This window comes from Meriones unguiculatus, chromosome 2 (genome assembly GCF_030254825.1).
Source record: "Meriones unguiculatus strain TT.TT164.6M chromosome 2, Bangor_MerUng_6.1, whole genome shotgun sequence".
Classification (NCBI taxonomy): domain Eukaryota; kingdom Metazoa; phylum Chordata; class Mammalia; order Rodentia; family Muridae; genus Meriones; species Meriones unguiculatus.
This window is the reverse complement of record NC_083350.1, coordinates 23,646,138-23,664,083: the sequence shown is the minus strand read 5'-3', so window position 1 is coordinate 23,664,083 and position 17,946 is coordinate 23,646,138. Positions and strand designations below refer to the sequence as shown.

The window sequence follows — 17,946 nt, the reverse complement described above, 5'->3', positions numbered from 1 at the left end:
CTGATGTGAGTGCTGGGAACTAAACTCTAGTCCTTTGGAAGAAGAGTACAAGCTCTTAACAACTCGGTCATCTCTCAAGACCTCATACCTGGTTTTATAAGTGAATAGTCTGTCCAACTAAGAAATCTTTGTTCTTAAAGAAAATTTTTTCCCATACTTGTTTATTTCATGTATTATTTTTAAAATTAATTTATAAAGTGGGTATGCAAACTAACAAGTCTCATGGTATTTTCACATAGATGCTGTTATTAAGCTATTCTTCGTTAAAGATTTAGTTCTTATATTTAATTCTGTGAGAGAGAGTGTGTGTTCGTGCACATGACTGCAGGAGCATCTCCTAGAGCTGGAGTCATAGGCAGTTGCGAACTGCCTGACCTGGGACCATGCTGGGACTAAACTTGAATCCTCTGCAAGTGCATTCCGTACTCAAGTGCTGAGCTGTGTCTACATCCCAATCTTTTTTTTTTCTTTTTTTTTTTTTTTTTTTGTCCAAGTGTTGTATTTTTATTACAGGAAGCTCATAAAATAAAGATAAGCAGAGCAGTAGAGTATAAGCACATACACTGTTATCCCTAGGAATGATGATAATCTTATGCTTTCTAATTGTTTTCTCTACCCTTTAAGAAATGTGATCATGGGGCTAGAGAGAGGGCTCTACCTGCTTTTCCAGAGGATCCAAGTTCAGTCCCCAGCACTCATATCTTGGGGCTCTCAGCTGCATGTAATTTTAACTCCCAGAGAGCCAACACCCTCTTTTGACCTCCAAGGACATCCACATAGACATGGCATACACATACACACACAGTAAATAAATCACTAATAATGAAGAAAAGTGCACATATAAATACTGCCTTGTTTTAATTTTCCTAAAATCTTTATAAGCAGTTTCTTTTTAAAATGTCCTTATGTGGTTACTCTTTGTGATGGTTTGTTTCATTGGATATTGAGGCTGTTTGAAGCAATTTGAAACAGTAAGGACATGAGCATTTTTGGATACGTTACTGTGGTGGTGAAGTACCAGAGGGGACCAGCACTGGACTCTGTTGGGAAAGCCTGCCAGAAATAAACTGGAAAATGAATATTTTGGCAAGACCTTAGAAAAACATGTGGCCCTCTGGTACATTTTAAAGTCTTCTGTGAGAAAAGAGAGTTAAAACTGTAATTTTAAAATAAATTTATTATTATTATTATTATTATAGACTCTTGCTGTTTAGTCACGACCAAGGTAATGTTTGCTGTATACTGGGCTAGCCTTGTACTCACAGCACCTCTTTTGCCTCATCCTTTTAAGTGCTGGGGTTACAGGCATGCTGACTACCATGCTGAGCCAAGTTCCAGTTTTTGTTTGTTTGTTTTAGTTTTTCAGACAGGGTTTCTCTTGTAGCCCTGGCTGTCCTGGACTCTTCTTTGTTGACCAGATTGGCCCCGAACTCAGAGATCTGCCTGCCTCTGCCTCCCTGAGTGCTGGGATTAAAGGTGTGTACCACTGTGCCCGGCTTCAGTTAGAGTTTTTGTGAGAGCATTGCCCAGTGGAATATGAAGCTGTGTGAGAAGCTGTCATAAGAACACATTCAAGAACTACTCTCTAGCTCTGCTGTACAGTTTTTAAGTTAAACTTGTACTTTTCCTCTCTGGCCTTTCTCTTCAGCCAGTTCTCCTTTTCTCAGTTTCTCTTAGACTTGTGCGTGTTCCACAGTGTTTCAAAGGAGCCAGGTTCCACAGGCCCTTCCTAAGGACCAGGACAGTTAAGAATGGATGCTGTGTCCCAGCTGCACACTAGGGAGAGTTGTGCACCCCGCACCCCCGACCCCCAAGTCCTACTGAATAACACACCAGAGCTTTGAGCTTCAGGAGAGAGCTAACTGGGTAGAAGAGATTTGTTTAGAAGATTCCAATCTGCTGAATATTAATTTAAGGAGATAGGTTGGGGTAATGTAGTAGGTATGGACTTTGTGTCTAGTGTGTGGGACTGGAAACCACTTTTAGAAATCATTAGGTTTTCCAGTAGTGTTTTTTTGTCTTTTATCTCTGTCATTATGTACTGGCATACAGCTTTCTGTGTTAAAACTGGAATAGAAAAATTGATATTGAAGCATAAAATTGCTAATTTTAAATGTAAACTCAGAAGAGGTTGTCTAGGTATTAGAGTTTGGATGCCTTTAGTTCATTAATCAAATTCTTTTTCTAGTTAGGGTACCATCATTGAGCTGTGTTGCTGTGTTTGACCTCACCAAAAAAATCACCCCACATTCTTTTTCTGGTTAGGATGCTGCCATTCAGTTGTATTGCCTTTTTCAATCTTTTTCAAAAGAAGGGAGGGAGGGAGAGAGAAATTTTGATGTTTTTTTGCTGTGTGTTAATGTACTGGAAGGTTTTTTTGCAAGCATGCCCATTGTAGCCTTGTGAGGCAGAAAATGGTCACCGATTGAGACCAATATTTGGTAAACAAATATTGCCGAATGTGTCTTAGTCAGAATGGAAGACTTCTCTGTGCTCGAGTGATGTGTTGTCCTGAAAAGTTTGTATCACAGCTGAAATGTCCTCGTTTGTGTCCTCTCCGTGGCTTCTACCTCCTGAGTTCTTAGATGCTAAGTAGTAGCTTTGACTCGAGATAAGGCTGACTGACTGTATTTCGCTGCGCTTCTTCTGTTCTAGAATAATCTATAAGTGTTCCATGTGCGACACTGTGTTCACCCTGCAACCCTTGCTGTATCGCCACTTTGACCAGCACATTGAAAACCAGAAGGTGTCTGTTTTCAAGTGTCCAGACTGTTCTCTTTTATATGCACAGAAGCAACTTATGATGGACCATATCAAGGTGTGTGTGCGCGTCTCTCCTCCTGTCTAAGTGAACCGCAGATACATGCATGGTCGTAGGCCCTGGCTGCGCTGCAGAGTTCTGTAGAGCATGCTGCTATCTAGGGAAAGAGATGGACGCCGGCCCATGCCACTTGCTGTCCTCATGCTCTTTATTCAGGGGTCTTGCTCTGTCTCCCAAAGACTGCTGAAGAGGAGCAGGTGTGCATGCTCTGGTTTAAAAGAATAATAAAGTTATTAGGGCTCTTTGTATGTACATGAAAGTGATGATTGTAAAGTTTTATTTAAAAAAAAAAGGTTTATTTTTATTTTAACTATGTGTGCGTGTTTTTCTGTGGGCATATGCATGTGAGTGCAAATGCCATTGGAGACCAGAGGTCAGACTCTCCTGGAGCTGGTTGTAAACTGTGTGGCATGGGTGCTGGGAATTGAACTCAGGTCTTCTACAATTGCAGTATGTGCCCTTAGCTGTTGAGTTATCTCTTTAGCTTCTGGAGTTTTCTGTTTTGAGAACTCTGTCATTCAATTAAGAAATAGGAGTTTTGCTGAGTTAGGCTAACTTATATAAGAAAATTTGAGCTTTCCTCATTGAAAGTACATAAGCACTTAAGGTTGCATTGTACTTGATACTCTTTAGTTTTTCATTTACCCTATAAAAATAGTATGTAATTTGGGTATGATGGAACATACTTTCATTTGGAGGCAGAGGCAGGAAGATCCCTGTGAGTTCAAGGCCAGTCTGATCTATATGGCAAGTTATAGACGCTAGCCAGGGCTATATAGTTATACTTTTTTTTTTTTTTTTTAAATATGTGTATGAGTGTTTTGTCCATTTGGATGTATGTGCACTGTATGCTTTCCTGGTGCCCTCTGAGGTCAAAAGAGATCAAAAGTTCCCCTGAAACTGGAGTTACAGATGGTTGTGAGCCATCATGTGGGTACTGGCAACCAAACCCAGGTCCTCTGCTGGAGACTAGTAAGTGTTCTCAACCACTGACTGAGTTGATGGTAAAATATTTAGGGTAGATTGGGTGTTGAATCTGGTGTGGGTATACAGTCTGAGGTTCTTGTTTGGATTCTCTTTTCTCCAATCTCTCGAGGCACCGAGCTCCATTTTTAGCCTCAAAGGCTGTGATGATATATGAGACAGGGTCTTAATAGAACACCTGGTTTGCCAAGAATTTACTGTATAAGCCATGATGGCCTTGATTTCCCAGAAACCTTCCTGCTTCTGCCTCCTAAGTGATGAGATTAAAGTCTGGTACCACACTCAGTCAGTTCGAGGTTCTTACTTCTCCCCTGTGAATGGGAGGCAGGCGGGGATAAGGATGTTTCTCCTATAAGGCTTCTGAGATTTGGTTTCTGGAACTTAATTGGGGCACCAGGAAGTTGTGTGTATGTGTTTTCTTCTTGAAATAGGGAATGTGGATGAATGAGATGAGGAAGGGGGGTATAATCATGTGGCCATAGGAGGACAGGATTGTTTTCAATCATTTGAATCCTTACTAGCCTGTTTTCATTTTAAGTACGTCCTATTGTCCTAAGCGCCTGTTACATTATGTTTGGTAGGTAAGAATAAACACAATGTTTTAGAGGCATCTTTATATTTAAAGTGATGCATCTATTGCTTGTTCCATATTAACGTTGCCTGGTACCTGGGATGTTCCATGATGCAGTCATGAAGGAGAACTGGAATGGGGATGTTAGGGAGGGTGGCTCTCTATTTCTTTCCCTCTCTCCCCCCTCATTCTCTCTCTCTTTCTCTCAGCTCTTTATTACCTGATTGATATCATATCCCAGAATACATGTTTCTTTACTTTTCATATTGGCATTCACGTTCAGGCGAGTTAGCTAAGTTAGCTGCTCTTTCAAGAGCTAAGGGAAAATTGGTCTGAAAGAATTAAGTTGTATTACTGTTTTTTTAATGGTTCTGGGGATCAGATGTAGGGCCTTGCACATGCTAGGCATATTTGTATTTCTTTAAAAGGCATTTGATTTTCGTCTTACTTTTTGCTTAATTTATATATAACTTGGAAACCTGGGTTTTAGTGCATTTCCCGGTGCTCTTGTTGTCTTGGCAGAACCCCCACTTTTTTTTCATGGTTTCTGTCCCTAGGATTATTTTATGTCCCTGCCTTCTCTTCCATCTACCTAGAAGCTTATGGAAAGTTTAAGGCTTGAGGAGCGAGAGAGAGAGTGTAATTGTTAAAATGGAGGGGTGATGCCTGGGGTTGACCTCTGGTCTCCACACGTAAACCTGTGTTTGCACACATGCATGCATGGCTGCACACACAAAGTGTAAGCAGGTAAGTTGTGTACCGAGGCACAAACTAGCTGTCTTTTTGTACACACAGCAGTCTGCCGTGTAAAAGGAGAGAAGCAGATGTGACCATAAGGAAATGGTGTGTCCTGCTTTCCCTTGTGCGGAGGGCCTGGTCAGCATTGCCCTCAACCCTTTGGGTGGGCCAGTTGACTCTGTGTGCATGGAGACCTGTGTCTTCCCTGGTGAGAACACCATATAGCCACTCCCTTTCTTCCTGGGAAGAACAGTGTGGAAGAAGGCACTAATGCTGTGCTGTTTAGCCAAGTCCTTTCTTCAGAAGTTATCTCCTGAGGGAGATAGAATGATTCCACAGAGCCAGTCTGTATGACCTTGGGATATCAGAGAGCCTGTGTATGTACTCCTGTAGGGGCAGGACTTGGGGGCAAGCTACCAGTCAGCTGCTTATCAGGAGAGAAGGCCCCACTCATTGACAAGCTGTAAGCTGTGTCTTGAAGCACAGACTTGCTGCCTTTAGTACACAGACAACAAAACCAGAGTGAGCCAGTCTTCAGAATCAACTGAATCAGGTGGGCCTGATAGTACTGGCCCATAACCTCAGCTGGGTCGCAAGTTCAAGTGTGAGTACAAGGACAGTCTGCGCAACTTGATGACAGTGTCTCAAAATAAAAAGTAGAATGGCACATATCTCAGTGTGGAGCGCTTACCAGGAATGCATGCAGCTCCATACTCAGTGCTTAGGTCCAAGAGAGGCAAGAGAGAGTCAAATTATACTGAATAGATCCCTCCCACATTTAAAATCTGTTAGGAGGTTTAGAATGGCTGTTGGTTGACTGTTGTATTAATGATAATAAGCAGCCACACGATTTTAAAAGGCTTTTTAAGTACCTACTGGGTACAGTCACAGAGACTGTGTACTCCTAGTAAAAGGGATCCCAAAGCCCGGGCTTGTACTTGTCCCGAAAGGGTACAGGTATTCCAAGAATGTGGAAAGCAGCATGACTTGTTGGGTCATGGGCCTTGGCTACCCTTCTGCACTTCAGCCTACTTGTATTTTATAGCATTCATCTATTTCCTGTGCATATGCTGTGTTTATACGAGTGGATGTGCATTGCCACCGTGCAGATGCTGGGAGCTGAGTATTTGGTCTGGAGACCAAACGCAGATCATTAGGTGCCTTTACCCACTGAGCCATCTCACTCTCGCTGCTTAGAGCAGTCCTTAGAGTCATTTCTTATGCTTCTTTATGGGCTGGTGAGATCACCAAGTGGGTGAAGGCGCCTGCTGCCTTCCTGATGGCCTGAGTCTCGTCCCCAGGACCTGCCTGGGAGGGAGAGAACCAGCTCCTACAGTCGTCCTCTGACCTCCATACATGTGCCGTGACAAGTGAGACCCCACAAGTAAAAAAGTTAATGCTTCTTTATCCCTCTCTGTTTTTGTTTGTTTTGTTTTTGAGGTAGGGTCTTAACTATATTACTCTGGCTTGCATAGATCTTGCTCCATAGACTAGGCTGGCCTCAGGTTTGCAGACATCTGCCTCCTCCTACCTTCTGAGTGCTGAGTTTAAAGGTGTGTACCACCATGCTTGGGCTTCATTGTTTTTAATTCATCTTGATTTATTTACTCTTTTTTTTTTTTTTTTTTGGTGACAAGACTCTAAAGACTCTAACTGTGTAACCCAGGTTGGCCCGGACTTGCTGTGTGGGGACCTTTCTGCCTCTGTGTCTGAGTGCTGGGGTTACAGTTGTCACAGCCATGTCTGCCTTCTCCTTTATGTTTTTAAAATGTATGTTTTTCGTTTGGGAAATATTCTCTGAATGCTTGTCCACTTCTGTGAAACGGTGTGATTTGTGATAGGCATTTCTTTTCTTTTTACAATGCAGTCTATGCATGGAACATTGAAAAGTGTTGAAGGGCCTCCAAACTTGGGTATAAACTTGCCTTTGGGCGTTAAGCCTGCAACTCAGAATTCAGCAAACCACAGCAGAGAGGATGCCAAGTCCATGAACGGGAAAGAGAAATTGGAAAAGAAGTCTCCGTCTCCTGCAAAGAAATCCACAGAATCTAAGAAGATGGCCAGTCTCGGGTGGACGTGTTGGGAGTGTGACCGTCTGTTCACACAGAGGGATGTGTATCTCTCTCACATGAGGAAGGAGCATGGGAAGGTCAGTGAGGGTGACATCCATGCTCCGGCACCAGGAGGGAGCGCCTGTGCTGATGACTCACTGACATTCAGGCTTGTAGCTCCGTCAGTGGTTAGGATTAGTGGGACCTCCACGTCTGTGTGCCTCACTTGCTTTATCTGTAGAGAAATGGACATTCTCAAACCCTCCCAATGCCACTGCCTTCCTTTGCGCACTCAGCAACAGGACGGCTTGTACGTCATGTGTGTTGCTAGCTGAGGATGCTGCGGCTCAGGCAGGCATCCGAGTGTTCCGTTCAGCTCTGTGGCCAGCAAGGAAGAGAGCGGTGGGGGGCAGTAGTATGTGGAGTGCTGCTGGTGGCTTTGCACCTGACCTGCCCATCCTTGAGATGGTGGCACAGGGTGAGCGCCATCCCTCAGGAAGCTCTGCAACTAACAAGTCAGGCACCAGGTGGCCACGCTCACCCTCCCATCATTTATTTATTTTCACCTCATGTGTGAGGGGCTGTATGATGTGTGCACCGTGCGCGTGCAGTGCTCACAGGACTTAAGAGGGGACCAGATCCCCGGGAATTTAGTTACAGGCAGTTGTAGGCTGTGGGTGCTGCAAACTGAACCTAGGTCCTGTGAGAACAGCCAGTGCTCTAACCACTGGGCCATCTCTTCAGCCCTTCTTGCTTACTCTTTTTAAAATAATAAATACATGTTTCCAATTGATACGATTTTTTTTTCAAACCACCTAAAAGGGTCAGTGAGATGGCTCATCAGGTGAAAGCACTTGCTTTTAACACTAGTGACCTGAGTTCAACCTCCAGGACCCACAGTGGAAGGAGAGAGCAGACTCCTGCAAGCTGCATTTTGATTGGACACATGCATATGGACATGTGCACACACACATCGAACAAACAAATGTAAAAAAAAAAATACCTCACTTACTATTAGACTTAATAAAATCAACAGAACTATTTTCCATATTACCTATTATTGTATTTAGATACCATATTAGACTGTTTTCACATTTTCTGATTGGTTGAGATCCTGAAAGAATCCATATTACATTTAGTTGTTGTTTAAGTCCATAGCAGGATTCTCTCAATTTTAATTTTGAGTGTGATTTTGGATTATTGTGAAAATGGAGTTACTTGACTGACAAGTTCTCTCTGGCGTTACTGGATTTTGAAATCTGTGTGTGTATGTGTGTGTACGTGTGTGTTCCGTGTATGACCTCTACTGTGATGTAGAGGTCAAAGGACAACCTTCACAACCTTGGGTGGTGGTCCTCTCCTTCCACGCTGTTGGGAGACAGGGTGTGTTGCTCACTGCACACACCAGGCTGGCCTACGAGTTTCCAGGAGCTGCCCTGTCTGTGCCTGTGTCCTGCTCACTATAGGAGTGCTGCTGTGGACACTACCTGGAGAGCTCTACACAGGTCTGGGCATCAGGCTCAGGACATAAAGCTTTTCTGGCAAGTGCTTTACCACTGAACCATCTCCCAAGCCTCAAGTTGAAATGTTTAGATGAGAATATGTCCTAGGTTCTTTATTATTCTTATATCACACCATGAGGAATATAGCTTGTCTCACTTTTTGATGATTCTAAAATTGTTTTGTGGGTCCAAAGGCATAATATTTTTAAAGAAAAAATATCATCTTCCTGCTTTAACCTTTGTCCCGCCTTGTCCTAGGGAAACTATTTAAAGATGTGTAGGAACTGATTAGACCTTGAGAAAGTTATTAAATGGAGTATTAGTCACATTTACCAATCAATCTTACTTATTTATACAGTTTATTTGAGCCACTCAAAAGCTAATGTGTTGCTTTTCACCACCCAAATGTTTTAAATTCTTCACCCATCATAGGGATCCTAAAGTAATGCAGTATTTTTCTTGGATTTGGCTCGGGACATTATCTCTTCAGATAGAATGAAAGTTTCTTGGGATATATCTGGGTTCATCTAGGCAGCTGTAAGTCCTTATATAGTATTCTCACTGGCAGCAGAGAACATCTTCTTTCATTCCTTTTTTCCCACTAACCACATTTTCTAAGGTACAGATCTGACCGTGCCTCATCCTTTTTCGTAAGACAGTGTGTTCATCACTCTTGAGAGAGCCGTCTTTGCACAGTGCCTTCCTGGGTCTATTCCTTCAACAGCCCTGTTGTTGTGTCTTTGTAACCTGCATCCTGGGTAAAGGATGTCTTTAAGTGTCCCCAAAACTGTTGGTTTGTGTCTGGGGCTTTTCTGGTGATAGTCCAGTAGAGAGTGCACTACCCTGGTGGCTAACCTCTTACCCCTTAGGTCTCAGCTTAGAAACACCCTCTCGGTCCCCTAATATCAAAGGATTCTTCTTAAATGTTTCTGTGGCAACCCTTACTTCTTTCTCCCACTAAATGTTCTCCTCTCTTATATTGAATCTGTGGGCACGCTGGTATCCACTTCATAGTAGGCGGAGAATATTTCTTGTATTAATGAGTATGAGTGGGTTCTAATTTGGTAATTTGGAAGGCGTCTTACCCTCTTAGACTTAACTTTCTGTTTGAGTTGTGCACGCTGTTGTGACCTCCAAGTATCCTGGATTATAGGGACTATAGGGACCTCAAAGGAGCTTTGTGTGAGGTGACAAGCACTCAGCCTGCAATCCTTTTAGGCTAAGGTGAATGGAGGCCTTGAAATACTCTGGTCTTAATGGAAAGGGACAGGTTGGAAAGGCTTCAGGAAGAATACACTTGCCACTCCCATCTGCCCAGAAACATCCAAGTTTGCTGACTTATGTGATGAAACATAACTGTGTGTTGAAAGTATCAACTACTGTGAGGGGTGCTCAACTCCAAGACTGGTGTTAGACTGGAAAGTAAATAAATATATGCGTGTGTGAGATGTTTTCAGGAACCTGGGCAGCTGTGCTGGCCACAGTGCAGTCACTGTGTGGATGTTTTTGCTGATAGAATGGTTATTTTAACATGGTTTTGGGAAAAGGTCTAAGTTAGGGGTATGCTCAGTTGGTATAAATTAAGATTTTTATGCCAGATTTTTATCCATTGTTTCCCGTGTCAGGGTGTGCGCCCGCGTTTGTGTGTATCTGGGCGCCCACATTCCCTGGCTTGTATATGAGTATCAGAGGACAAACTAGTAAGTGAGTCCTCTTTTACCTTTCTGTGATGTTGTACTTTTCTGTCGCTGTGTATAGTCTGACAGAGGCAATGTAAGGGAATAGTGGTATATCCTCACCCCTCATGGCAAGTTAGTCAGGGCAGCCAGCAGGAGCTGAGCAGCTGGACACATCGCACCATACCTGAGCAGAGGGTGGCAGGTGCTCACTTCTGTCAGCTTCCTGTCTTCATCTGTACAGTCCAGGATCCTGGAGAGGGAATGGTACCACCCACAGTGGGCAGTCTTTCCACCTTAAGACTACAATGAAGATGATCCTGCCCAGGCATGCCCAGCAGTCATCTCGTTGGTGATTCTAGGTGCATTTACATTGACAACAAACACTTGGGCTCTGGGGATACAAGTCGGGTAGTCAGGCTTGCATGACAAACCCCTTTACCCACTGAGCCACTTTGGTGCCCCAGATAGTATATATTCAAGGTGTAATTAAAAACTTGTGAGCTTGCTGAATTATAACTTTAGCTGTTTTAAAAATCTGTAAAGTATTTTAAAAGGAAAACTAGTTAAGAAGATGGCCACAGGAATTCCTCAGATGGACAACCAGTAGAAAGATGGATCATTTGCTAAGGTTTATATCATTATTCAGTGTGGCTGGATTTAACATGCTCTTTGGTGATGAGGACTTCTTTCTAAATTTTGTTATCATGTGTGTGGAGGGCAAACCTGTGCGGGTCAGAGGAGGACTTACGGAGTCGCTACTCTCTTTCCTCATTTATACAAGTTCTGAGGGTCCAGGTCAGATAGGTCTTCAGGCTTGCATGGCAAGCACCCTTACTTGCTGAGCTATCTTGCTGGTCCCTGGTCATGAGCGCTTGAGAGTGAGTCCTGTTTGGTTTTGTTTTCACTCGGTTCTTTGTCAGTACATTGCAGAGTATCTCTGAAGTCACTAACTGAAATAGTTCTCTTAGGATCAGCAAGTGCTCAATGCAAGGAAAGGAGCTTTTGTGTTAGTCACAGGCAGGCACTGAGTTGAAGTACAGGTTTGTGAATCTAAATAGTTTTCGAACCGTAGAAGGCCTTTGATCTTTAGATCTTTAGGGTCCTGTACTCTGCTGTAAAGTTAGCTGGTCAGTGTCATTTACCTAAAGATCTCCAAGCTATGAGTCCTACCTCATTTTCAGGTGGATTATATGTCTCCTAATATTCTCTTTTGGTTGCTGTGTGGGGTCCTTCTAGGGACCTCAAATTAATATTTACTAAATGAGAGCATGTCTGAAGCCATTCTTTACAGATCAGCCATTCTGCAGTTATAAGAACATTCTGCACTTATAAGTTGCAATGCTATGTAATACAAAAAGTAAATTATCTATGTTTATTCAAATCTTTAAGTGTAATCTCTGATAATAGTCATTTTCTCATTGATTGGTTAAATTCCCCACTGACTTGTTGATACAAAGATTTTGAAGTAGAGGGGTTGTGAACCTTGGATCTGCCCAGATGAAGGTAAGAGCTGTAGGGTTCTGCCATGTGACCATGGTTCTGTTCTCTCTAACTTGGGAGGAACACAGCCGACTTGGACTTGGATGCTGCGGTGTCGCTTTGTAAGACAGTGACCACCTGGCTCCCTTTACACCGCCTGGAGAATAGAAGGAGTAATGGTCACCACACAGGCTTCTTTGAAATTAATGGCGTGACCGTATGTGTCCTGAATGGTGCAGTTCTATAGCTGTTATTTCTCTGAACCCCAGACTAAAAACATTTTTAATTCTATTTTATTTATTTTGTATGTATATGTGTGCATGCTGTGGCATACACAGGGAGGTCAGAAGACAGCTTGGAGGAGTTGGTTTTCTCTTTCTATCACATGGGTTCCAGGTATTGAACTCTGGTAATGAGACTTAAGGGCACGTGCCCTTATCCTCTGAGCTGTCCTGCCAACCCTAGAAACTCTGCCCCTTACCAGCTCTATGTCCTGCGATTAATAGGTATGCACCAGTACACCAGCTTTAGAGTTTTAAAAATTGAAGTTTACACAAAAGAATCTTTTCATGATAAATGAAAAGATTTATCATGTATCTCTCTACCCTTTACTATTTCTGGTCAGCTGGTATTGAGCCTGACAGGTAGCCAAGGATGACCCTGAGTTCCTGATCCTTCTGCCCTAGCTTCAGGAGTGCTGGGATCACGGGCATGTGCCACCATGTTTGGTTAATGTAATGCTGGGACTGAACCAAGCCTTTGTATATTTCCAACCCTAAACTGTGCTTCATATACTTTATATATTTATAACATTTAAAAATTTTCATTTTGAAGTGATTTTTAGACTTGGCAAAAATAGGGTAGAACTTCCATTTGTCCGTTATCTGGCTTGGCAACTGTTAACATTTTGTGATTAGAGAATATGCCAGAAACTTGGACATACTTCAACACTGATAAATATCATTCTAGTTGTTCTGCAAACATCCCCTTTCTCATCTATACCTAGCCTAGGTTTTCAGTTTGTGTTCACTTGCTTGGTCTTCCAGCTGTACTCCGTCTGTGTCCGTTGTGTTGTCTTCATGGCGATTGGTTGTTTAATATGATATCCTATAACAGTTTGGAAAGGGATGTCAGGAGAAGTGATGCTGCCCTCAGTGCATCCTGCTGGGCGGTACCTGGTGGCTGTGTGACACTCTGGGTTTTTGAGCGCTATAAATCGTTGGTTATTGTGGTGACTGTCAAGTTTCTTCACTGAAAATTGTTAGTTTCCCGTTGTAATTAATAAATGCTTTGTGGGGAGATACTCTGAGAGTCTCATAATAATTCTGTTTCCCATCATTTATTACCTTTTGCTGTGATCGTCTACCTTATTCATGTTGGCAGCAGTGGCCATTGCAAGGCTTGCTGTGTGTGTGTGGAGGGGGGCGGTCCTCTGTCATTTATTCTACATTTACTCATTTACATTTACTCTCTAGTAAGAATGAACTCAGTTTTAAATCGGGAGTTGTATGGTCTTATGACTAATTATTTTCCAGTGAGTTAGAATCCACTGCTGTTATACCCCTCTCCCCAGTTGTTCTAGATGTTATGGCTTCCAGGAGCACTGTTTAGCTCTTATGTCTTCTGGCCAGGCTTATTCCAGGGATATCCTCTCTGTCACGGTGTGTGCCTCTTTCCCAGCCCTGCAGCCTGCCATTTCACAAAGAATGGCAGCAACATGTTTTATTTTACTTAAAAAAAAAAAAATGATTCTTATATGTTTGGATGTTTTGGATGTATGTCTGGATACCACTTGTGTGCAGTTCCCACAGAGGCCAGGAAAGGGTGTCAGATCCCTTGGAACTAGTGTTACATACAGTTGTGAGCCACACCACCAAACCAAGGTCCTCTGTACTCTTCACTGAGCCATCTCTCTAGCTACAGTAACAAGTTGTAAGAGACTCATGTGTATTTTGATCCTTACTGAGCACTGGAAACTGTAATTGGGAAAACTGTGCATGGAAAGAGAAACAGCAGGAGCTCGGTTATCTTGTGTGAGGCAGTGATTTGTTGAGCTGTTTGTTGTATGTTCTCAGAATTAGAAACCTTGGACAGTATGTCCAGCTCTTAGAAGGGGTGTGTATGTGAGAGAGAGATAGGGGAGGGGAGTTGAAGAGGGAGGGAGAGAGATTGGTTATTTAGTATGATGTCCTACAACTTGAACTTGTCTAGTGACTGTACACATACTTTGGGGGTGGGGAGTTGAGACATGGTTTCTCTGTGATGTCCTCAAACTCACAGAGATGGCCTGCCTCTGCCTCCTGAGCACTGAGACTAAAGGTGTGCACGACCACCAGCTGGCCACACATTCATTCTTTAATCTTTGTGTATGCCAATGTTGTAAATTCATGTGCCTGTGTAGAGGTCGGGCAAAACCTCCAGCATTGATGGTGTTGGTCCTTGTGTTCAGCTGTCCTTCAGGCAGGATCTCGTGTTTGCTGCTGCATTTACTAGGCTGTCTGGTTTGTGAGCTTCCCAGGATTATCCCGTTTCCATGCCCATCTGCCCGAGGAGCACTGGGATTGCAGATGTGTGCTATGATGCCTGGCTTCAGGTGAGTTCTAGGATTCTGAACTCAGGTCCTCACCCTTGGAGCACAAGCACTTCATTCAGCCCTGGAAGGAGTTTTTAATAAACAGGTTTAGTCGAATGAGGAGTACAACATACTCACTGTGGTAAGGGAAAGTGGGGGTTACAGCTAATGAAGAGCAGACAGAATTGGCAGAATTTCTTAACACTGTATCACTCGAAGGAAAGGAGTCATCATTATTATTTGGGATTTAAAGTGGGGCTCACCCTGTAGTTCAGCACTTTGGAGGCAGAAGCAGAAGAAAGTACAAGTTGGAGACAAGCCTGGTCTGAACAGTGAGTTTTTTTTTTTAATAAATATATTTATTTATTACTTATACAGTATTCTGCCTGCATGTGTGTCTACATGCATCTGGTGCCAGAAGAGGGCACCAGATCTCATTATAGATGGTTATGAGCCACCATATGGTTGCTGGGAATTGAACTCAGAACCTTTGAAAGAACAACCAGTGCTCTTAACCTCTGAGCCATCTCTCCAGTCCCCTGAACAGTGAATTTTAAGCCACCCCAGGTTCCATAGTGAGGATCTGACTCAAGAAAGCAAAACAAAGTGTTGGGCTCTCTAAGCCCTACTATCCCAACAGCATCCGTGTTAGTGAGGATGTTGGCGACATTCCCATCCCTCATTCTGATATGATACATTCAACAACCAAGGTCTCAATAAAAAGCATTTCTTTTCATAGCTGATCTAACCCATGGGTGGAAACAACTAGGCTGAAGCCATTTTGTCAGGAGAGCTGCAAGAAGAGCATCAAGCCTGGCCCAGGGATCCCCAAGTGGACAGCAGGGCCCTATGGAAGTGGAGCACATGTGGCCGAGTTTAAAGCTTCCAGGTGACTCCAGAGGACAGCCAGGGTTTAAAACATCTACAGTCCCCATGCAGCATCCCTTATTCCATGGCACTTGCTCATGTGACTTTCATAACACTGGACACCTTTGCTGAATTATATTCGGGGACAGTTGATCCCGAATTGTATTTCCTCCAGTGGTGAATTGGGAGACCCAAGCCCACGGAAGTAGGACATTTCAAAGCAGTATTAGGCTCAAGTCTGAGGCAGTCTCATGCCTAATGTAGGATGTCTTAATGTTGTTTCTCTAAAGGTATAAGCCACCGTTTAGGGCAAACTAAAGATATTGCCATCAGATTCTATTTGTGTGTGTATATGTATGTGTATATAGGCATCCATGTTCTACTGTGCATGTGTGGAAGTCAGAGGAACTGTTTTCTCTTTCCTCCATGTTGGGCCCAGGAGCTGAACTTGGAGCATTAGGGTTGGTGGCAAGTGCCTTTAAGAAAGCCATCTTGCCAAATGCTACAGATGTCACCTTCTGCTTTTTCTGTGCTGGCTGTGGGTGATTTGCAGTACCTACGGCTTTCCAGTCTTGTGGAACAGGCTTTCAGATGTAGCTGAAAGAGAGAGGACAGTGGGAGAATGGTAGGCGGAGTGCTGGGGCCCGAGCAAAGCTGATCTGCATGTGCTGTCTTGTGCCTTTTAAAGTGATGATGTGTCTGTTTTGCAACAGCCATGCCCAGACTGTAATTCTTTGCAAGCTTCACCCTTGCACTTATGTGTCTGTCTATGTGGTGCCCATATGTGAGTGTGTATTTTTAAAGTCATCTATCCAACCTGGATCCCACTGTTTGTAAAAGTGTCAGAGCACAGTTGCCTTTCTCAAGCTTTATTAAATCTGTGGATTAAGTATTATATCTCTCGCTAGGTGCACGCCTTTAATCCCAGCACTCAGGGAGGCAGAGGCAGGTCTATCTCTGTGAGTTCAAGGCTAGCCTGGTTTTACAAAGCAAGTCCAGGACAGCAAAGGCTGTACAGAAAAAACTTGTCTTGAAAAAATAAAAAATCATATCTTCATTTGTCTGCTGCCTTTTTAACTGGGTTGGCTATGAACAGAAAAATATCATCTGGCTTGCACATTTTTTTTTTTTAGCCAGATGGTTTCATTTTCTTTTTTTAATGGGTATAGTTTATACTGCTGCCCTAAGGCATGAGTTACTTTAATGTGTAAATGCAGGACACAAATAGTTTGTTTTTACCTTCCAGTTATGAGGATGTTGGCTTTCTGCTAAAATCATGTCACCTTGACAACAGCTTAAAAGAGTCGGTTTCTTCTTGTCCTTGCATTTGTGATCACTCACAGGTTAGGAGAAATGTGTTTAAACTTAGTGCCCAAGCCGGGGTTTGGAGTGTGGCATAGTGGTAGCCTGGTAGCGTGTGCCTGGAACACTTCAGGCCTGAGTTCATCCTCCGCTCAGCAGGAAAGCTGCCGAGGCTCAGCTCTGACCTTGCCTCGCTCTGGAACAGCAACTCCTTGATGGGCTTTGTTTCCCTCAGATTTAAATCGGTGATTAAAAACACGTAAGTTGTTTTGTACATTAGTGCTGTATGTTAGAAATATGAATCGTATGTAATGCTGGTTTTATGAAAATTCACTCTTGTCCACAGACCTTGATATGTTATCAGTATATTTTATTATAATTTTATCTAGAATATTTTACAGTTATGTGTAATTTTATGGTTAACATAATGTTTGGAAGAACTGTCATCATTTATATTAGTACATTTTATTGGGATAGTTTATAGAAGCCCTCTCTTTAATATAAGATATAAATGCCTTGGAGGAATGTATTGACAGTTTTTAATTTGAAGAACACAAAATACCCCTAGCTATTGGTTTTGATAACTTGTGACTGACTTGAAGCGGGGGAGTAGTTACAGTGACAAGAGCCAACAACTAATCAAGGACTGTGTGGCAGCAGTTCCTCTCATTGGGACTTGACACTAGGCTGTTTTTGCAGAGGAGGAGCAAGGCTGGGGGACAGCTCAGAACACCCTGATCCTGCAGCAGAGGTGGGTCTGAGGTGGCTTCCTACCTGCTGCTCCAGTGCCGCTGCACCGCGCTGACAGTGGCTGATGGGCAGGTTAAATCCTGCTGGTGGATTATCAGTTATAAGTAAGTCATATATCTCCACTGACGTTGAGTAGCTGTCAGCAAAGACACCTGTTTGATCTGGTTTTTAACCCTTCTCCCCTCTTTTTAAGCTTTTAAAATGAAGTTACAAAAGCAGGAGTTTGTTCCGTCATTTCATGTTGGTATTCATCCTTTCTCCCCTCTCCCCTTCCTTGCCCTCCTGCCCCTTTGTGGCACCCGTATCCACAAATGCCTCTCTTCAGCCGTCATGTCACTTACTAGTTACTTACCTCTCTCCTCTAGTTTTATGACCTGCACACCCTTATTCATGGACTGAAATCTGGGATCACCTGTGAGAACACTTTCCAAGTTTGGCTCCTTTTTCTTAACAGAACAATTTCCTGTTAGTCTGGCTGCAAACTAATTTCACTTTTTTCTTTACAGATGAGAAAAATTGCATGTATGATGTACCACATTTTCTTAATTACTCATCTGTTGGTGGACACCTGTGTGTTTTCATTTCTTAGCTGTTGTCAGTAATACCAGGAGTAAACATGGATGTGTTGGT

General features: G+C 43.0%; 1 protein-coding gene across 15 annotated transcripts in view; it reads left to right on the top strand.

The window, feature by feature from the left end:
• Positions 1-17,946, top strand: part of Znf532 (zinc finger protein 532) — a 109,893-nt gene that overhangs the window by 70,445 nt on the left and 21,502 nt on the right. For 12 of the 15 annotated variants that reach the window (XM_060377153.1, XM_021633536.2, XM_060377148.1 and 9 more), the window contains 2 exons: positions 2,656-2,818; positions 6,982-7,263. The exons of 1 other annotated variant lie outside the window; for it this stretch is intronic. In XM_060377153.1, the coding sequence (XP_060233136.1) occupies positions 2,656-2,818; positions 6,982-7,263 (445 nt within the window). The remainder of the gene's footprint in view (positions 1-2,655; positions 2,819-6,981; positions 7,264-17,946) is intronic. 2 more of the 15 variants (XM_060377155.1, XM_060377156.1) reach the window with 2 other exon arrangements.